General features: G+C 42.0%; 4 protein-coding genes across 8 annotated transcripts; 3 read left to right on the forward strand and 1 right to left on the reverse strand.

The window, feature by feature from the left end:
* The first annotated feature begins 1,283 nt into the window (after window positions 1-1,283).
* Window positions 1,284-8,435, forward strand: LOC114784968 (uncharacterized protein DDB_G0284459). Of its 3 annotated transcripts, none has more exons than XM_028970899.1 (4): window positions 1,284-1,385; window positions 1,822-1,854; window positions 2,280-2,354; window positions 4,148-8,435. In XM_028970899.1, exon 4 carries the CDS (start codon window positions 4,327-4,329, stop codon window positions 7,642-7,644), a length of 3,318 nt encoding a protein of 1,105 aa, XP_028826732.1. In that variant the 5' UTR covers window positions 1,284-1,385; window positions 1,822-1,854; window positions 2,280-2,354; window positions 4,148-4,326; the 3' UTR covers window positions 7,645-8,435. The 3 variants fall into 3 exon arrangements, with proteins under 3 accessions (XP_028826732.1, XP_028826731.1, XP_028826733.1); XM_028970898.1 differs by having other exon boundaries at window positions 1,292-1,385; window positions 2,277-2,354; XM_028970900.1 differs by lacking the exon at window positions 1,822-1,854 and having other exon boundaries at window positions 1,346-1,385; window positions 2,277-2,354.
* A 1,412-nt stretch (window positions 8,436-9,847) lies between these two features.
* On the forward strand, window positions 9,848-13,014 carry c2h11orf65 (chromosome 2 C11orf65 homolog). 3 transcript variants are annotated; one of them, XM_028970179.1, is made up of 9 exons: window positions 9,848-9,905; window positions 10,462-10,536; window positions 10,639-10,731; window positions 11,310-11,363; window positions 11,449-11,658; window positions 11,833-11,966; window positions 12,097-12,246; window positions 12,514-12,569; window positions 12,714-13,014. In XM_028970179.1, the coding sequence occupies exons 1-9, from the start codon at window positions 9,891-9,893 to the stop codon at window positions 12,794-12,796; spliced, it is 870 nt and encodes a 289-aa protein (XP_028826012.1). In that variant the 5' UTR covers window positions 9,848-9,890; the 3' UTR covers window positions 12,797-13,014. The 3 variants fall into 3 exon arrangements, with proteins under 3 accessions (XP_028826012.1, XP_028826011.1, XP_028826013.1); XM_028970178.1 differs by having other exon boundaries at window positions 9,861-9,905; window positions 10,447-10,536; window positions 12,714-13,013; XM_028970180.1 differs by having other exon boundaries at window positions 9,876-9,905; window positions 10,618-10,731; window positions 12,714-13,013.
* Window positions 13,015-13,112: 98 nt separating this feature from the next.
* Window positions 13,113-14,231, forward strand: ndufb4 (NADH:ubiquinone oxidoreductase subunit B4). The gene is made up of 3 exons (XM_028970182.1): window positions 13,113-13,337; window positions 13,860-14,003; window positions 14,094-14,231. Exons 1-3 carry the CDS (start codon window positions 13,161-13,163, stop codon window positions 14,154-14,156), a joined length of 384 nt encoding a protein of 127 aa, XP_028826015.1. The 5' UTR covers window positions 13,113-13,160; the 3' UTR covers window positions 14,157-14,231.
* Window positions 14,232-14,255: 24 nt separating this feature from the next.
* On the reverse strand, window positions 14,256-19,953 carry hgd (homogentisate 1,2-dioxygenase). Its single transcript, XM_028970177.1, has 14 exons — window positions 19,636-19,953; window positions 18,729-18,800; window positions 18,557-18,645; window positions 18,184-18,289; window positions 17,929-17,988; window positions 17,749-17,840; window positions 17,601-17,635; window positions 17,432-17,511; window positions 17,242-17,341; window positions 17,035-17,159; window positions 15,318-15,422; window positions 15,112-15,238; window positions 14,802-14,983; window positions 14,256-14,729 (listed from the first exon to the last, which is right to left on the reverse strand). The coding sequence occupies exons 1-14, from the start codon at window positions 19,648-19,650 to the stop codon at window positions 14,586-14,588; spliced, it is 1,332 nt and encodes a 443-aa protein (XP_028826010.1). The 5' UTR covers window positions 19,651-19,953; the 3' UTR covers window positions 14,256-14,585.
* Window positions 19,954-21,471: the final 1,518 nt, after the last annotated feature.

Raw genomic sequence — 21,471 nt, forward strand, 5'->3', positions numbered from 1 at the left:
CAGATGTAAACGTTAAGGCAGACACCATATTTCAAATGTTTTACATGGTTCCTGTAGGTATTTTCTGACATGCATTTTTTAAAATCCGCTGCTTGAGGGCAGTGTTGGGGAGCAGTGATTAAAGAACCACATTTTAAAAAAGCTTGTTGGAGGTTATATGCATAGTGAAATAGTAACTGCCCTTCTTTGATTATTTAACAAGTTATGCAGCAAATACAACTGACACTGCAAATATATCTGCCCTTTGTCCAGCTATGCCTCCATCTTCTTTCACCATGACCACTGTGAAGGAAGTGCATTCATCAGGCAACCCCCAGTCCTCTTACCTTCCCAAAGTTATGCAACACTACCACCACTGTTCCTCAATGGACACTGAATATGGAGCTAAGGCTCACATTTCTTACAGTTTCCCATGGATAGTTGGGTATTTTATTTATGTCTTATGTTATGCTCTGGAAACATATTGGCACTTTTTTTGCTGTATGTGACTTTTTTTGTGTTATTATTTTGTCTAATATGCACTTTACTAATGTGATTATTTTATTTCAAGTACCTAGTTTCTAAGTTCCTTTCCCAACAGCATTGCTTCAGGGTGAGATTGATGGAGAAGTGCAACATCGCCCTCTAGCGACGGCCAACTGAAATACGATGCTGTGCATTCCTCAGAAATCTGGAATGATGGTTATCAGATTATTGAATAATTCCGTGGTCTATAATATTTGCAGTTGATTTAGCCGCAGAATAATCAAACAGACTGGTTACCACACATGACTGCCTACTGTGCCCAGACACACGTAAGTACGTTAATGCGACGTCGCGTTTTCTGTAAGCCTTTAAATCCTTTAATACAAGGGTGCAGCAGGTCAAGCGCAGACTAACGACGTTAACATCGGAATGGTGAAGTTCGAACACCCTCCCTAAATACCGTCCATTTTTCCGACCGTTCCAACCAACGTTGCCAGGTCTCACCTCAGTACCACGTCTGAACAGCCAAAGCGGTTTAATATTATTGACAAAATTTGCTCTTTTTCTGAACGTACAACACAAAGTTGCAATGTGGCCTTACTATTCGACATTGCAATTATCAAATCTCACATAATTTATGTGATTACATCTGACGTTGCATTTGGCTTGGTAGATCCCTCGAGATTTGTTTTACTAGACATAACCGAATAGTGTTTTATCATTTCTTTTTTTCATAAAAACTGACTTGGCAACACGACTCAATGGGCAGGGCGCGTCATCACGTCAGTGCGGGGGGCGGGGCCTGTGCGGGGGGCGGGGCCTGTGCGGGCTGCGACCTGTGAGAAACAATGTCAACACAGGAACTCGGCGCCCAGGACAGAAGTCAGCGTGGCTCTGGGGACCCATCGCGGGGAAGCGTGGTGAGAGGGTTTTAACTTTTATACTTTTATGCTCTCGCCACCTACATCGGACTCGTTTCACACAGTTTAATGAGTGGTGTTATTCAGCTGTATGTAAAAAAAGCAAACAGAACATATGTATGTTTGTATTTATATATATATTTATATATATAAATCTCACACAGTGATTTATACAAAAAAAAAACAGAATTCTTCAAATACGCTGTAGTCCTGTTGGACCTTCATGGACTTATCTGTTAACTGTAGGTGTGTGCATGGAATGGCCTTTCATTGATAAGCAGCCTCTGGTGCTACACCATTTTATAAAAAAAAAAATCTACGCCCAGCGCATTGCAGTTACTTTACTTTGATTTCTTCCCAAATCAATAACAGTCACATGTTACTGTTTACGGTGTAAACGTCTTTACTTTTTGTCCTCTTCTGGTTGTACCAACAGAGTGGACGATGCCCTGGTTTGCCGTTCACCAGGGTGTGTATCCATACTTTTTGTCTTCTTGATTTAAACTCAGGCCAGTTTGAAGTGCTGCTTTCTGTTTTTAGAATGGCAAATGTTGGCCTGCATTTAAGAAACTGTGAACCCAGTTTAAAGAGTTATAAATGTGATATCTGACGTTTTGTGCAACTGACTGCCACTGACTGGGTTTGTGTTAAGAGGAACAAATCCTTTTCCTCAATGTTAAAAAAAGATTTGACAGGAATCTGGACATGCCCAGCCTTGCTAGATAATTTTTATCTTACTGCAGATGAGGCCATTTCAAGCGTTATGTAATCGTGCTCAGTCTGCCCATAATGATTAATGACAAAAAAAAGACTCACTAAATGCAAAATGTTACAAGTAATGTCATGATTTTGGCATGGTTCATATGCAGGTTTGCTCTGTGTGTTTCTCAGCAGGCTAAGTGCAGTGGATGGGTTTGTGCAGCCACAGAGCGGCTCCTTGCAGCTGATGCTTAAACACAGGAGACCCAGGTGGGATTTTATGGACTGCACATGCTCCTGCATAACTTGCACACCTGTCATGCACAGGATTCCAGAAAACACTTTAGGTGCTTCAAACCCCTCTGTGAGGAATGCTGATGCTCTACCATCTGACACAGATGCAAGAAATTGAGATAAGATTCTCTCGTTTCTTTGTCTGTGTTCATTTAAATACAAAGATATTACAGCTGTGGACCTTTATGATATAATAAGTATGCTAAATATATTCTCAGCCTTTCCACAAACAAAATAGCAGGCCTTTTTTAATTAATGTGAAAATATTAGGCATTTATATGAAATAAAAAACAGATTGTTTACATGCCTATGTAATTTTTTGACTTGAATTCAACTGTTCTCTGCAGACACATTGTGGTCAAGGGTCATTAGGTGATTGATCTGTCTATGGTGCGTTAAGAAGGTGCCGGTCTTTTTAATGATTAATCATTACTCAGCCTTATCAGACGCAAATTGTGTTGTCCTTTAGACCTCCGGCATAATGTGGCAGAGCCGCCCAGTCTATCGGTACTTGTTTGACTGTTTGCGCAGGTGAACTTGAGCCATGCTTAAAGACTGATTCTCATGCATTCCACTGTCATTTATAAGTCTGGGTGTGTGCGCTTGTGTTTCTTGCTGGGGGGTGTTCCACAAAGCAGGATTTTTCAGTTGCCAGTGTTAGCTTGTGCTTATGGCGTGTCCAGTAGGTATGTCCCTCAGCAAAATTTCTATTGGAGAATTATGTTCTCCAGCTTACATTTACATTTGCCACATTTATCAGACGCCCTTAATCTATCAGTAGTTACAGGGACAGTCCCCCCCCTGGAGACACTCGGGGTTAAGTGTCTTGCTCAGGGACACAATGGGGGAATGTGGGAATTGAACCTGGGTCTTCTGGTGAGTGTGTTACCCACTACGCTACTACCGCCCTCAGCTAACTGGGATATCCTGCTTCATGGAATACCGCCGTCTGCTGACTCTGTATTTACACACAACGCTCAGCAAGTGTGTACATGTGTCAGAGAGACTAAAAGCTCAAATTAAGCCTTGTCCTCTCATTTTTGTCTCTTTGATTCTCTAACAGTTTAACATTAAAACATGAAGGTGTGCTGGAATGTGGTTGATCTTGCTGATCAAGGTTCTTGGACTTGATCCAGTTCAGAAATGGCAGAATCTGAAAATAAATTATAGCAGAAATAAACAATTGCTTCAGTGATTCTTGGCTAATTCACATTGACATACGTTCATGATTTCAGCCTGAATGCAGTTATGAATGCAAGCAGATCTGATAAAGTAATACTCTTATACAAAACTTTATGTTTGGGGACATAAGCAAATATGTATTTACCTGTGTGAAGTCGTCGTCTTCCTTTGGCTGATCCTGCCACAGTGGATCAGCTGATTGTCTGCACAATTGATTTGGCAAAAGTTTTACACAACCATCCCTGTTTAGCCAGGCTTGGGTCTGGCATCAAGAAACATGCATCTTCCGTGGCTAGGTTATTTACCTGTATTAAAAAAGTGAAAGCTGTCACATATGGCACAGCACCCATTCCTTTCCTGCTAGGCCACCACTGCCCCAGTTAATGTTAATGTAAAAAAAATATGATAATAAAGTGGTGTAAGAATTGCATTACTTACAAATGACCAAAAAAAAGTTTTTCCCTGTCTCACTATGATGTGGAACATGATTGCAGAAATTATTTCTAAAATAAAAGTGCACATCTTGCAAATATGCTGTACAGTTTCTTAGAACATGACCTTAACACTTTTGTATTGTTCCTTGGCAGATATATAACAGAAGGTATACATTGCAGTGACCAGCTGCAGAGAAGAGAAGAGAATGGTCCAGAACCCAATGCTGACACTCAGCCCTTTTTATTAAGGCATTATGGACTAGAAGGGGACCGCTGGTTTTGACACTGCAGTGAATGGCCTGCAGAACTGTCTGATCAGTAGGATTTTAGTCATGTTGGCATCTACCCTGGCTACAGTACTGGTCCCGAATTGGAGAGTCAGATCCAGGAGGCAGAAGCAGGAGGTTGCAGATGAAACTGTAGTAAGCAGACTGGACGTTAGCTCATCTGAACCACTGAGAACAGATGGATCTCAACTCCGAGATGTGTTTCCAGAGTTAAGCAGCAGGAACAACCCTTCAGCAAGGCTGACTGAGGAGCAGATTGGGAGCAGCTCATCCAATGTAAGAACACATGTATCTACAAAACTACATCTTTCTAACTCCTTCACAGTGGACATGAGTGGGGGTTTACAGGACAGAGCGGATGTTGCTCCTCCTATGACAGGACCACCCGCATCAGCTCAAGCACCCACATCACCTCGGAACCTGAGCCACCAGCAGCCAAGGATGACGTCACAGCCTGGTGCTGAGCAAAGAACATTTTCTTCTCCATGGTCCAGCTCTACCCCCAGCAGCTTGCTTTTCTCCCTCAGGCGCCTGAACTCAAGTTCTCGAGACACAAACCCCACCTCTCCAACCTCCCCCAGCAAAAAAGTTTTCCGGATGTCCCAGCAGCAGTCATCTGGGGCTTTACAAAACAGCAGAGCAGAGACGTTTAGGTCACAAACACCACCGACTTCCTTTAACAAAAAAGCAGATGGATCTGCCATGCATCTTGGCAGCAGAGAGGCTAAAACGACAGTTTTTATATTTTCTTCTTCAGAAGGAGACCAGGAACTACAGAAGCCGCAAACCACAGGTCCAACTGAAACATCCTTCTTTCAGAGAGGACTGTCAACTCCTTCCATGTTAAAATATAGCAGCCTGGACTTCTCCACAGCTCCACAGCACAGGACAACACCTGGTTCCATGTTGCATAGACAGAGGTTCATACCACCAAACCTGGACAACACTGAGACACGGACGATGAGCAGTCCTGACACTTCCGGTCCAAATCCTTTACATAGCCCTCAAAACCTTAATTCCCTTATTTTTACAAGACATGGCTCACCCAATAGTGCAGTCCACCACCATGAAAGGTCCTTCAGTTCCTTGTCCTCCATGGAGAGTGTGTGCTCTTCCTTAAGACAGAGATCCTTCACAGATAGCCTGTCTCCCTCTGATGATAAGATTTTCCCCTCCGTTGAGAGAACAGACCCATCCCATGTCTGGCAGAAATATCTAGACTCTGGTGGCTCCCTTAGGAGACAACCTCTGTCGACTCAGAGCCCTGGAGCGATGCCCAATCCCCTCTCTCCGACGAGGCCTCTCCGAAGTGTCCGAGCTCCAGACATTTACTCATCCCTAAGACCCAATAGCCAAACTTTATCCTCTTCATCATCCCCAAATGCCTGCACTCTGCAGTTAGAAAGGAGAGAGGTACCTGTTACATCTGCATCACCCGAGTGGGATGCAGTCATGCCGTGGGGCCAGAAAATGTCCTCTCCTGCTAAAGGCTCAACTTCAAGATTTAATTCTGATTTGAGTTCACCTCAGATCCTGGATAATAAAGAAGTCCTCAAGAGCAGGTCACCACTGTCTCTTCCTCCAGACCTTGGAAGTAACCTGAAGGCTCGCTTCAGTTCGTCCCCCTATTTCAGCCTCATATCTGCACGAATGTCACCAAATTCAGATACTTCGCCTCCGCTGGTCTCACCAGTACAAGATAAATCTTTACCATGTGATCAAACAGCCACAGTGTTGGACACAAGTACTGCAGGCAGACATTTTCAGTCACCTCTAAGTGCCTCAAGTGTATTGGCGAAATCCCAGATTGATCACACTGATTCTCCTGATAATCATATGTTGGTATTCAGGCCAGTAGGACCTCAGGGGCTTACTGCAAGATACTTGCAAGATACCCATGATGGAAATGTTGCTGGGGAAAACACATTCCCATGTCAATCCTCTGCTCCCTCCAAGTGGCAACTGATCAGTGAACCAGATTCCCATCAGAGGACCACGACTCAGTTTACTATTAGTAGCATCAAAAAGGAGGACATTGTGGATGGTCGTGTGAAAGATAATCAGGCCGCCAGTGAGGGTAAACATTTCAGCAGCAGTCCTGTAACAGAGAACCAGAAAAGGAAAAGGAGTCTCTTTGCATTAAGTTCTCAGAAGGAAAATGTCAGTCCTTCATGTCCTAGTCTATCAAAAGATGCTCATGTTGAGAAGAATGGATCAAGCGGATCAAAGATGGATCAAGTGCTGAACCGAATCAGACAGACTTTCAGCATAAAACGTGCAGAACAAGAGAGTCCAACTCTGAAAAAGAAGGAGAAATTTTTACTGAAGTCATCTGGAAGTGAGTCTTCTGCGGAATCGTGTAGAGGGGGCAGACTGGAAGGTCCATCTCTGAAGAAGGAGATTTCTGTTCCTTCAGACATCAGAAAGTCAGCTGGTGCCACGCAGCTGCCTTACCAGGATTCTAAAAAGCCAATGACTTCTCAGGTCCAAAAAGATCAGCAGAACCATGAATTAGTTTTGGACAAAACTAGAAATAAATCTGTCCAAAAGGATTATAGTGCTAACAGACAGTCCAGTCATGGAAACCGCTATGCTACACTTCCAGCTTATCGGAAGATGTCAGCAAGTTCCTCCAACCTCTACAGCGCCTTGCGTTTTGATTTAGAAGACGAGGACAATGAAGTCAAGTTTTACAGAAGAATCATGCCCCAGAGAAGAAACACATCTCTGAGTGAGGCTGAGGACAATCTAGTCTCCAGCAGTTCTGCACATGGCAAAGAAAGACACTACAGCGGAGGACCTTCTCCTTTCTATACCGATGTGAAGTATGGTCTGGACCGCAGGCGCTCCTGTTCAGTGACAAACGTCTTCTCAAGCCGCCCCTCAGGTCCCGGTCGCATCTCAACCGCCTCAAAGACAAGCAGCGTCAGTGACCTTTCATGTCCACCCGACCTTATTAACTCGGATGATGTGTTTTATCAGATGACAAGCAGCCCTGGTGGCCCTCAGAGTCACAAACTGAGAACCACGCAGCACCGATCAGACCCCAGTCCTCAAGCTGAGGCAACAAGCAGGAGTCCAAGTAGTCCGGAGAGCACTTACTTCCCATGGGATAAGGAATCTGACCCTACCCCGCCCCCATCACCGCCATTCTCGCCCACCAGCAGACGTATGGCGCGGATCCCCAGCTCCTCCTCCACCGGCAGCCGGACTTCGCAGGACAGCTTGTCGCCAAGAGGACTCTTACCGTCCAAGAGTTACAAGGCGAGCCTGTCTGTCTTCGAGGAGTCCAGTTCTGACTCCTCCACTACAGATGACGAGTATTACCTGGGTGACGGGGATGGAAAAGAAACCGAATTCTAGAGGCAAAGATTTCATCGACAGTTTTAGTGAATGTATCAGGATGTTTTTTTTCCATTTAATGGTTATTATAATGGTTTTATTGTTAAAATTCATTATTGTAGATTATGAAGATATGTTGATATGTTTTTTTTTGTTAATATCGCTGTAAAAAACTAATAAATATTACTCTAAAAGCTTTGCAGGGACATCTAAATATTCTGAATTTTTTAAAAATATTTAGTTAATTTCAGATTCAATTCATTAAAGTTGTACATGTTTATTGTCCTCTGTTTAATTTAATTTTAAACCACTAATGGTAACAGTACCATGTGCTTACACTCGTAATAGAGCGGTGAATGTAAATTGTCCTGTGTCTATGTCTGCACACTGGAGACAATTGCAATAAGATATACGAACGCGTTTTCAGACTGTGCTGTTGCAGAGAGCCGTGTGCTGGAAGTACACGCACACTCGGAATAATGGCCTTTGAAAATCTCTCTTTAATGTCAGTGGGTGAGGCTCACATTCTTTTATGAAAAAAGGGTGCTGCTGTCTGTCTATATGATTGCGGTTTTAATGATGTCATGAGTCATTTTTGTGACCTTTGCACCTGGGCAAAGTTCATTGTAAGAGATGCCGTACTTCTGCTGTGCTTTGTTTCGACATTCCAGTAATAAAAATCTATATAAAGCTATATAGATAAGTACAGTTTATTACACTAAAAAAAACTAAACATCTGAACAGCAACCATTTCTGGCTATGTATAAATTGCTTATGAATAAAGATGGTGAGCTATAAAAACTTTAGACATATCCCTGTGGTCTAGTGTTCTCGATTTTATTGCATGGTAAGTGAATAGAAGTGAATACTGTATGTTATAATAATGTGCAATAGATTGTCCAATCATTAAGTGAGTTTCTTAGTAACGGTAACAGTACACTTTTTGGAGAGGTATTTCCTGCTGGGAAATATGGTGGTGGAAGTGTTACAGATCAGCAATGATTCCAGAGTTTTTTAAAGAATCTATGAGATGTACTTTTACCTCATTTTTATGGCTTCTTTTTTTTTTTTAATCGATTGGAAGATGTTAAATACAGCCAAATGTGCCTTATTGATTTTATAATGTATACTGATAAGGATGACACCACCTCTGAGGCCATGGTTTCTCTAGCTTTGTGTGTTTTCCTCTGGTTCCCTCCCATCACCCAAAGACATGTGCACAAGGTGGAGTGGTGACAGTAAACTTACCGTAGCCACATTGTGTGAATGGTGCGTGCATTCTGCAAGGTGCCAGGATGTCTACTAATTATTAAAATGATTAATGACAAACTATTAAAACCAAGTGGTTACGTACAGTTACCTCTCCCTGTGTGTGTGTGTGTGTGTGTGTGTGTGTGTGCTTAATCCTGGTTCTAATGATAGTTTTAGTCAGAAATTGGCACTAAACACTACATTGTGCTTTACATAATTGCCTTGAGGTGTGAGTCTGTTGCTTGTCAACCCTCTCCACCCATGTAGTTGTTCCTTCCAAACTGACTGTCTAATCTTGTGTTATCCCTCAGGCAACCTTGTGAAATTTGGCGTAAAGGGAGGAACACAGTCATGTAACGATACCTAATCATGCAAATTCGGATATTGTTTAAACACGCCTTATCTTAAAAATATTGATTATGAAAAGTGGATGAGAATATTGTGCTGTGTACAGTACAGTGTGCTCCGTCCATGCCTGTGAATTAAAAATATTAACTGCAATATTGCTTAACTGTATGATGAAGGACATTTAAAGTTTTGGAACAGCCCAACTGTGGGGTGACCTGAATTGAAAAGGAAGAGTAGGAATATTATTGCCAAGAAAGTATTAGTTTAAGGGTGTGCACACTAATCCAGCCAATTTATTGTGTGTTTTATTTTTTTATGTATTTTTCCCCTGACAGATTTGTTGAATTGTACAGGTTGGAGGTCACAGCCTGATGTGTGATCCGCGTACACGATGTGTGTAGTTCGGCGTAAACTTGCTTCTGGCGTGGCAACTTTTGACTGGTTAAAACAACAGAAGTTCATTGCAGGACACAGAAACATCTTTATTTCATGACAATTGATTCCCGCGTCTAGACAAAATTCCCAAGCTATACAAACAATTGTTTTACAACATTTAACAACACAATATATTGCACCATTGCTGGTTTAGTGTTAAGAGGGTGGTTGTTTGTCGTTGCTGTGACAACAAGGTTGAAAGGGTGCAGGCATTAACAGGAACAGACTGATGCATGTATGCATGTAAGGTAGGCTGCTGAAAACACCAATGAGTTTGAAATATTAAACTCTTGCCCAGGTTAAATATTAACCTTTTTTAAGTGGTATATGCAAAGATGAAAACTGAAGCATGCACCGGCGTAACGTTGTGTCTTGATTATATTGAACTGGAAACAAAGAAAATGGTACCATGGTATACTTTTCCCATGAAATTTACCAAGAAAGCATTAATAACCTTATTAGCATTATCTGTGAAACCTATGAGTGGTGTTTGAACCTGATGAGTCTATTATTAAAAATGTCTCGAAAGCCTGAAACATTCTTGCTGGTTAATCAGTAAGAAAAAGAAAACTGAGGATCCGATAGGTTGTAATTATGATGCTATGTAATCATTTGTATTACCCTATGCAAGGACTTTAATGATTTGTATTTTACTGCTGAATGGCTCATATTTTCATAGGTGATTGTCTTTGCACCCCACTGTTCTTGCACAACGCATCACAACATTAGAGCATCTGCCTAGGCCATGCATTGCAATAATTAGATAAAGTAGTAGCTTTTCACTTTAAGACATTGCACATCCAGACCGAACAGACTGAACATATGGAGCATCACCACAGAGCAGCAAGAATCATTCAAAGGTGCTGGAGGAGATATGTGGTTGGTGTCCCTGTTCTCTTTTTTTTATAAGTTCTTGTCATGAATGAAAAAAGTGGACTTGGGTGAACTAACAGATTACAGCATCCTTGCCTATGGTGTTAGCACACTCAAGTGTTCAAGTACTTCAAGAGCCTTGTCACCTTCCATAAGATGGGAGACCCACGGCTTCTTCTGAAAAACATCAACCCCAGAGAGGTAATTTATAGAAGCCTAAATACGTAAAGCATATTAACAATCTACAGGGTGGGCCATTTATATGGATACACCTTAATAAAATGGGAATGGTTGGTGATATTAACGTCCTGTTTGTGGCACATTAGTATATGTGAGGGGGCAATCTTTTCAAGATGGGTGGTGACCATAGTGGCCATTTTGAAGTCGGTCATCTTGGATCCAACTTTTGTTTTTTCAATAGGAAGAGGGTCATGTGACATATTGGTAATTTCACAAGAAAAAACAATGGTGTTTTAACTTGGTTTTAACATAACTTTATTCTTTCATGAGTTATTTACAAGTTTCTGACCACTTATAAAATGTGTTTAATGTCACCAACCATTCCCATTTTATTAAGGTGTATCCATATAAATGGCCCACCCTGTACTTGCACATTACAACGTGCTTGGCTAGTAAATATACTGTACTGCATAATTCCTGAATACAATATATTTATAATATAGCATATTCTACAATATAACTTCTACAATATAAGTTACTTTAAATGGCATTGGACATTGGAGTAAAAATGTTAGTTATGACTGAATTGTGTTTTACAGACTGAAATCATGGATGCAGCATCAGGAATTTACGTTCGTTTCAGATTGGGTGGAGTAAGTACAGTACAATGTGACCGTCAAGTTGTTCTCTGGAAGTAGGAATTTAAATCCTACTGTAATCTTCATGTCTTTAACATAGGTCTCGTTTCCACCAAACATTTATTACAAGATCTTCACTCACCGGCCAGTTGTGGATTTAGGTGCCAGCAGCCCAAGAGACTACGCACACGAGGCAACAAAGCTTCCTGTTCCTGGGCAGGTTCACGGCCACTGCCCTGTTGCTTGGGATGACCGTTCTGGCTGGTATCAGCGTGTGGAGAATAATGGCTGGAGACTGTTGGCAGGGAGGGTGTGTACTGACTTTATAAGAATAATTTGTGTTCAAACAGAAACTATATTTAGAGTGATAATTGATAATAAGAGTTGAACATAATATATTGGGATATATATATTTTATAATATATTTTATTTTGCTGGGGAATAAAAAAAGTCTTTTGGTTTGATTTTTGAATTACTCTACCAGATGTCCCTGTTAGGAGATCCAATCATTCAGGAGACCAATGGCAAGAGATTTGAGTTCAATTATGCCACGGTGCAGAGGCGTCAAGATGTTGAGAGGAAAAAGAAACAGAGAAAGCTGGCATGGTTAAAGAAAATGTAATTATGCTGAATCTCTTTACAGTTACAGAGTGGTCATACAAAATGCATTTACTAATGTGCGTGCATTGTGCAATGAATTAAACTTAAGAAAGAACATATAATTCACCGTCACTTTACTTAACTGCAGGTATGAGGAAGGGATCTTGCATTCCGCGAGACCGCGAGAGAAGTCTGCCCATGGCATGATGAATACAGTCGAGCAAGAAGGGCCCAATCACAATGCAGAGTGGGAAGAAGAAGAGTTGCTGAAGTGGACCACTGCTCTAGACTTTGATGAGTAATGGCATCTGCATAGAAAAAAACTCACAAGTGTTCATATGTTTATATGTCAGTAAAAATGTTTTCAGTGCTTATTATTATTATTAGAGTTCATGTTCAAGTTCAAGACTTATTTTTGACTACAAACCCAGACCTCACTGCACGTGCATGTATTTGTAAAGAATTGAAAACAAGACATTTCACACCAATAACTATCTTATAGACATGAATGTTCATTTCAGCTTTTGACTTCACATGTAAGCAAATGTGTGTTTCTAAATTTCAGGTATGTAAATAGATGGAAGGATTTGGGGACCAGCCATTCCTCAGATTTCTTCACAGGTATCTTGTATGACAATATCGTTCTTCCTCCTTTTTACAGTTTCGTATTTTCATCTATGTCATAGCAGCCTCTGCTGGTCATTCCGACAGTTTGAAGTGTACGTCTATGTGTGATTCTTCATTAACCCACTCATTCTGCTTTAGATAAGGTTCTGGACTTATCCAAGCACAGCCCTTGTGAGTCTTCCCAACCGAGTCACGTCCAGGACATCCAATCTGTCACTTGAATCAGCATGTTCCACACGTAATCCAAATTCTCCATGTCTCATGATTAAATTGTGAGCCCAATGAACATATAAACATGTTTACGTCATTCTTATTTCTTATGACTAGCTGCATGAAAATGTATTACAGCATATTATGTATGAAAATGGATATCACACTTCATCTATGTATGAGGGATATGCAGCTGTCCCTGTTCTCAGACGAGTTTACGAATATGCTTATTCTACTGAGGCATTTCTGTACAAACTACAATTAGACATCAGGGAAGGCGTGGTCAGCGGTGACGCGGAACGTACGTCATAAAACCACGTGGTCAAGCGGCCAATCACGGCAGCTGTTGTGTTTTTTTGCGGCCGGAGTGCCATCATGGCGACGTACCAAGCGGCACCCTTGGCCACCCGGCCCAAAACGTTAGAGACCGCCGAGTACTACAACCTCTCACCGGAGTACCGACGCGCGGAGGAGCAGCGGGCGGCACTGCGGTGCCAGCTGAAGAGACAGTATCAGCTGCAGCTCAACAACCCGCACCGGAAGGAGCTAATCGTGAGTGCCTTAGCATGTGGGCTAACGCTCGACGGCGACGCGTTGGCTGGCTCGGTGTCCGGCGTTTCCAGGCCCGCCCGTGTCAACTCCGTCGCTTACCGGCGAGGCGAGTAGCCTCGTCTCGCCCCCTCTCGACGTTGCGGGCCGCTTCTGCGGGCTTTGTGTGAACTCCGGAGGCTGATATCTGGCTGGTTTGTTGTGGGTGACCTTGGGCCAGGACCGGTGGTTAGCAGCTGACCCAACATTTTATTTTTACACCATTTACCAGACGCCCTTATCCAGAGCGACTTACAATCAGTAGTTACAGGGACAGGGTCCCCCCTGGAGACGCTCAGGGACACAATGGTAGTAAGTGGGATTTGAACCTGGGTCTTCTGGTTCATAGGCAGTGAGTTACCCACTAGGCCACTACCAGCCTTGGTGGAGTTATAAAATTGGTGAACAACAGTCAATTCAAATGCAGATATCGGTGTCTGGTTCCGATACCACCAACGCGAGCTTTTTCCTCCCCGTGCGTTGCAGGAAGACCCTGCTCTGACTCGCTGGACCTCTGCACGGACCAATATCTACTCCAACTTCAGAGCTACGGGGAAGACCTCTCTCCTCGGGGGACTTTTCGGTCTGCTGCCGCTCTTCGTGCTGTATGGCGTGTTTAAAACTGACAGGGTAAGGCTCCTCTCTGTCTCTCTTTCTTTCTCTCTATTTCTCTTAATGTTTGGAAGCAATGGCTTATAATTTGCTTTCTGTGGTCTTCAGGACAAGAGGGAGGAGAAATTCAAGGCAGGAACCTATGTTCGTCCATACAGGCTCTCTTACTAATGTCTCATTCGATCTAATGTTCTTTTTGCTGTCTAAAACCTACTGTCAGAATAAACTTTCTTCATTGTAGAATAATCTGAGACGTTGTCATTATTCAATTCAAATTTTTATGGCACATATTCTCTCTGCATACCTGTGCAACATAGAATTGGGTCTGAATAAACACAAACATTAGGATTCCTCCTTTTATGCATATATATCATTTTTTACATTTACATTTAATGCATTTGGCAGACGCCCTTATCCAGAGCGACTTACAACGTGCTTTCAAGTTACCATTGTTTCGTATGAAATTGTATGAAAAGTACATAAATGAGCTTTTGGTCCGTGCAATCACAATTCCTAAACATTAATTTCCATTAAATCCTTAACCCATAATACTGTGTTTTACTCCTGATCCTGCGTTTACTCCCTGTCATGCTGTATAATCTACTTGCTTGCAGGCTTCCATTTAGGATTAAAATGACTGCGGAGAGGCTCCCAGCATTTGTAGTACTCTTTGTCCACACGATTGCAGGTGTCCAGTCCCCACTTGGTGACAGCCATGCTGAAGGATGACTCAAACATGAAAGCCTGCACAAATGGAATAGTGTTATAGTGACACATAAAAATGAAACAATTCAGAACTGCTGAGATTGAGCGTACCATGGTGCCCTCAGCAACCCTCTCAGGTTTGAGCGTGGCTGTGCTGTTCTTTTCAAAACAGTCTACATCAGGCCCATGAGGGGTCATTATGCTGTGGAGACTGGCTCCTCCAGGCTGGAAGCCTTCCTCCTTAGCCTCGTAGTGACCCTTTATTAGGCCCATGAACTCACTCATGCAGTTCCCTGTAAAATGGACAGGGGGAGCTCTAACACAATATTGGATACAACACGGAACATTTCAAATAGAAAAAGACCAGTTGGTCCCGTCAACATTTACTTAAATAAAGCTGGGTTAAAGGTCACACTCTTACTGTGGTAGTATGGGGGGCGGAAAGTGTGGTCAGCCACACCCCACCGTGGGGGAAAGATCACAAAGTCTGCAATGGCAACACCTGGGCGTGTGGATTTGGCTGTCAGCACAGTGAAGATAGATGGATCCTATAAAGGTAAAATTGTGAATTTCAACCATATTACAGTGGTTGACAGGACAGCTATGACAATGTGTGTAAATACTCACAGCGTGATCATAGGCTACACAGTTGATGACCATGAAGTTCTCCAGATTGTACTTGTATGGGGTATAGTTTCCATGCCACGCAACCACATTGAAGGGAGAGAAATCCTACAAATCAGAAATGATGTTCAAATTTTGTATCTGAAATTGGAACCTGAGGAGTACCAAGGAGAACCAAGTTTGTAGGGCTGCGCGCTTACCACAGTAGATTATCCTGACTGCAAACAACATCAATATAGCACAGTTGAAACTGTTACCATCCAACTATCTAACATTGAAAAACTTTCACAGTTTTTCATTTCAAACTCAAAAAACTACACAACTGCAATTGTGAGGTGTTTATAGTGTTGTAAAATTTCTTTATCTTGATTGTTAAAAACATGGCAATTTCATATAGCCAACTGGCCCATAATGTCGCCGTGAAGAGACATTGAATGGTGGCTGTAAAATCAATATATTTCATTACAGAAGAGACTGTCTGCAGTCCTGACCCCCTCAGCCCCCTGTTGTTACTAAACTGTCACACGCGTGCATTCAAATACATTTATGAACACATACTGCGCGACACATGCCCACGGTTGTGCTCGAATATAGACTATAACACAAAAACACACAATCAAATATGAGCAGGACGATGTTTGCAGTACCTTGCATTCATACAAAGACACACACTCCCTGCACCCTGGGGGTTTATACGACCCTAAGGTTTGTAATCTTACAGGCATTACAGTTTCCAGGATAACTCCACCAGACTCGATTAAAATGGAGGGAGAAAAAAAAACACTCACACAAAACACAAACATATTGGCCCAGTCAAGCAAATAATAAGTTAATTTGAGCAATTTCAGCTCTCAGTTGGAGGACAAAAACAGCAGGCTGAGGCAGCAGCCTCTTCCCCAAGATGGGCTCCACAAAACGGAGGTATTGGAAGGACTGCTGGTGTCTGGGGCCCTGATCCAGGCGGGCTGAAGACGGAGAGGGAGGCTTCAAATGTGACAGAACCCAGCAGAGAGCTTCCAGCACAATTTTTAATTAATAATGACACCACACGCTCAGCCTGGCGCTGAAGTACTGCTGCTTTCCGCGTTTAAATGCTTCCGTTAGCTGTAACAAGTCAATCTAATTATTCACTCAACGGGTGCACTCTGGAAAATTATTTCAGAGCAAAAAAAACTCAAATTAACGCTTAACTCCGGAATCATTTCTCCTGTGAAAAGATGCATGTGTTTAGATACCATATACCCATAATTCTAAGACATATTAAGTAATTAACGATGTGGCAGTGCACAAATTGTTGCCATTTGCTCGCTGCTGTGCAAAGCTAATGAATTAAAAAAATAACATCAGAACAACAAACCCTAACCTTAGGTAGGGTGGTAGTGGGTAACACACTCGCCTATGAACCATAAGACCCGGGTTCGAATCCCACTTACTACCATTGTGTCCCTGAGCAAGACACTTAACCCTAAGTTGCTCCAGGGGGGACTGTCCCTGTAACTACTGATTGGAAGTCGCTCTGGATAAGGGCGTCTGATAAACGCTGTAAATGTAAATGTTATGCAGTGGGGAAGTGGTTGGCCAGGGGAAGTGGTGGCCTAGTGGGTAAGGGCGCCCCAAGCGCCTGTCGTTGCTGTCACTGCTCACATTTCATTGTGCTGTGTTTCTGCTGCAGTGTTTCACTTTCACGTATGCAATATAAAGTCATTATAAATCATTATACCTGCTGGCAGGAAAACATCTTCCCCTGATACTTGTTGATCACGGTATAGCCGGCACTCACTGTACGGTCCTCATACCAAGCCACCGGTACCAGGAAGTCCCTGGGATTGGCCAGACCATTGGCCCCTGGAAGCAACAAGCATCTAAAGTTTTCATGATAGCCCCATTTGAAAAATTGATTTAGAGGTGAAATATCCTAGCAATGCACCTATGGGCCCCAGGTCTGGGAGTTCAAAATGTGCACCGTAGACCTCAAGGATGTAGCCTCTGGTCTCTCCAAAAACATCCACACTGAACCGCATCCCTTGCTGTAATAAACACAGGTTTACAAATTAATCTGAAAAGTTTCAAAACTAAATATTTATTATGTGAAGTCTAAAATCAGACTGAAGTATCACCTGAATCACACAGATCTCGTTGGGTTCCACCATCATCTTCCCAAATTCAGTTGTAACCAATAACTTGCCTTGCTGTGGAACTGAAAACACACAAAATTCATATTTCTTTTAATTGACAAATTAGAATATGTAATTTCATGTTACATCATAGCAAAAAATGCATATTTACCAATCAGGAAATCACCATCTGAGTTCTGAAAACATCTGAGAAATGGGAAATATGTGGTGTTGACTCAGACTGTGTATAATGAATTCAGTGAATTGCGTCCATATTATCACAAAAAGATATTTCATAATTTAAATTTTTCAGTCAAAACCTGTCAGTCATGGAAGTATTGCAAGCGTAGAGATGAATGCAGATTCCGTTGCGGGATTTGGAATCTCCTGCTCCACAGACCGTGTGCAAACCCTACCACCACAGATGCAGAAAAAAAGAAAGTGATGACAACAAACTTCGAGAACAATGACAATAAAAAAAAAAAAAAAAAACATCTTACCGAAACAAAATCCACTTTCTTTTCAGAGGCTTTAGGAATGTTAAATGGCCTCCATCTCAGCTAAAAAATTTAAATAGACGTTAAATAAAAATAGAATTAAAATTTACAGTATATTGAAACATTACATGTTTACCCTGTTATATCCCCGTTTTAAAATCAATAAAAATATTGTTGGAAAAAAAAATAAGAATAGAATTGTTTACTGTGTTTAAAAAATGACTGCGTTAACATTGTTTAATCTTGTTGTGGGTTTACCTGGTTTGGATTGGGCTCAACGTCATTCCAGCTTTCTGAAAGGTCTCCACAAGGTTCTGCAGTGAAGGGCTTGTGTCGAACAGATGGCAGGATGCGATACAGCCAGCTAAAAACACATTATATAGGATGTATATTTTGTAAGTTAGTGTTCTTAATATCTTCACTTGTGTGCTTGACTGCGATATTAAGAGTGGATGATTCTGGATAGTAAAAAAGAATTATATTAGGACTTAAAGTGCCTCCAGTTTAACATGTTGGAATTGCTTAGTACTGTATGCTGGTATTTCTAATACTTTTTATTTCATAGTGCTGTGCTGTGCTGTGCTGCGATGTGTATTTTAATTGGTGTCCTACAAACTGAAAAATTTGGCACCTTCTCTTGTTAGTAGGCCTGGGGCAGGTGAAGGCCGACCCAGACAGCTGCTCAGCGTACAGCCCATATGGACATACCTGAGGATTGTTCTAGGAGATAAACAGGACTCGTGTTTGAAATATGAAAGACTAGTTCTGAATTCTGTGTCCTTAATGTACTTTGTGAATGTTACCTGTCCTTCAGGTAGAGCACTCGGGCAGCGAGGGTCTTCCGAAGCAAACTCATTCCCAAAGCCACTCAAGTACTAGATGGAACATAAGGAACACAGCTCAGGACTCAAAAACTAAAATGATTTCATGGAACGAAGGGCGACTCCACCATTACATTTTCTGAAAACTAATTTATAAGCGTTCTGATCGCAGCCACTGCAATATCGGCCACGCTGTGTAATAACAGTGGTAAAGTGTGTGCTTGAGCATGCACACCGCTGCTGGCTTCCACCGAGCACTCGCCGCGGCACTAGAACAAACCGGAGAAATGTCGCTGAGTCATGCTGGGTCTGCGGACTCTCCCAGCTCTTTTCAATAATGCCCAGCACTGCGGCCTGATCACTGACACTCACTCAGCGCCCAGCAGACTGCTTTTCATAAACTGTTCCCGTGTTGTTGCTAAAGGCACCTCTGCAAAGTTAAATCAAATAGAATCAAAATAAAAGTTGTGACATAGTGTTGCTATTAAGTGCTGAACGCTGCAAAATGTTTACAAAAAAAAAAACGTTATGCTTCACTAATAATGAGAATTTTTTTAATGGTTTTGTGAAACATTCTTATGGCTCCATGCAGCTTTACAGGATACAAGACCACATCTGGGCAGCTGCAGTTTGGAAGAATCTGATTGGTTCAGCGAGAACGCCCCCTAAAATACTCTCCTGCAGCTCCTTCTGTTTTAAACATCTTTCTAATCTTAATCTTACCATGAAAGGTAGCTTGTCAGTAGATTGTGCAATGCAGCATTACTCGTAGTTTTACTCCTCATACTGTTGTTGATTGTAAAGTGAATTCTATTGTTCAAAAAAAAAATTAAAAAGCCCTTTTTATTTCCTACCATATTTAACTAACAGAGAGTAACATTACTCTTACCTTAAGGCCGGCCATTGTAGAAGGTCTTGTAGTGTATTTTTAAAAACCTGCAGTAAAGTGGTCTTGTGCATTCGGAGAGAGAGAGAGAGCGCAGGGGGACAGCTTGGTTGAATTTATGCAACTTCTCAATCTGGCTTTAATTTAGCCGCGGCTTGTGACGTCACCAGAAGGGGCGTGGCGGTTGAGAGCAAACAATGATCAGTGCCCCTCCGGTCCAAAATAAACTGCAGGACACTTGTCTCGAGACTAAAGTTCAGTCGCTGGACTGGCTACGTGACTAAATAGCGCTTCGGACATTCTGGACATCAGCAGCATTTTGTTACGGTGTTTCGGAGGCGATAAGTCTAAATGTCCTAAATGTTAAACAAAGACCAAATGAGATTCAAAATGTGAATATTAGACTAACACACAATTTGGTTTTATCCACATACCCATATGTGAGTAATGGTGTAGTGAAAGGAGGACAAAGCGATTTTTGATTCTGTGTCGTCCTTTGATATGTTGTGACAATGTCGCTTTTCTCAGGCATTTTTTTGGAGGAAATATGCCAAATGTGCAGAAATATTGGATTGGAGAGTCCTGATCTAGTATGCTTCCCTTTGCATCGCTGTATGATTAAACGTATGCATAGCTTGTGCTTCATATGTAAAATAAATAAAGTTAAATAAAAGCAAGTCTATATATTATTGAATATATATTATATATGTTGAACATAATAATGCACATTTTAAACCGGCTGAGCCCAACCGACTTTGCAACTGGAACTGTCCACAGCCACCACAGCAAACTTTACATTTCAAACAAAACCAGCGTGCACCGAAAACACAACAGCAATACACCGGTCACCAGCGTTCGGCCTGTGTTGGGTCTTTTAAAAGAAATAACACGGAATCAATTTCCCTTTCCCATCCAGTTCTCCTCTCCCTGTATTATTTTTTTGGGATGGGGCGGTGGACTGGTTGCTGGGTTGGCGGGCTAAATGATGGCAATTCTCATAGCGAGACGCAAATAAACTCGGCGCGGCAGAAGTAACTGTTCTCTGCTGAAGCGTGCAGCTGCGCCGGGCCCCTGCTGTCAGGCAGTTTAGGTGCTGTGCTCAAGACGCCAAAGCCTAATGCCGGAAAATATCTCGACCCAGTCTGCGGAAATTGATCTGCTCCTCGGGGTAAAAAAAAGGCTGATTTTAATTTCGCCGCCGCCCCATTTGACAGAATTTTAAGTGTGTTTGCACAATTTTTGGTAAGTATTTTTGCCGCAGAGGCCGAAATACAGTTGCCGAATACCTACATGATTGAGCTATATAGCCTGCACATGATAGCCTGTTCACAGGCCAAAAAACAATTTAGAGGTAAATACTGCAGCTCACAAGAAATGAACCTCATTTTCTCTTCCATAACTGTGAACCAGTGAATGCCTGACCCCAGCACATCATTATTTTGGCCTCTGCCTAAGACGGGCCCATTTCTTTCATTCATGTATGTAATGTGTTTTACACGTCCTGGTGTGTCTGGATGGCATTTTTAAAAAGATCACAGAGGACAGGGGCAGAGAAGGCACTGAACGAAGAGACATATATACTGTGGTCATGTTGCAGGTACACCCTACAGGATGTCACTTTATTTTATTTATATAGGTTTTGTCTAGATATATCTGAAGCATTGTCGTAGCTGAATCAGCTGGCATGATACAAAATAGTTTTGAAATAATTGCTTTCAAAGTTCACAAGGTGGAAACAAAATCCATAGGCCTTGTTTAAGCAGACCCACCAGGATTCAGTGATGTTGCAATCACAACAGTTAATGCAAATTCTAGTGAAGTGAAGTGATTGTCATCTGT

Source organism: Denticeps clupeoides, chromosome 2 (assembly GCF_900700375.1).
Source record: "Denticeps clupeoides chromosome 2, fDenClu1.1, whole genome shotgun sequence".
NCBI classification, from domain to species: Eukaryota; Metazoa; Chordata; class Actinopteri; order Clupeiformes; family Denticipitidae; genus Denticeps; species Denticeps clupeoides.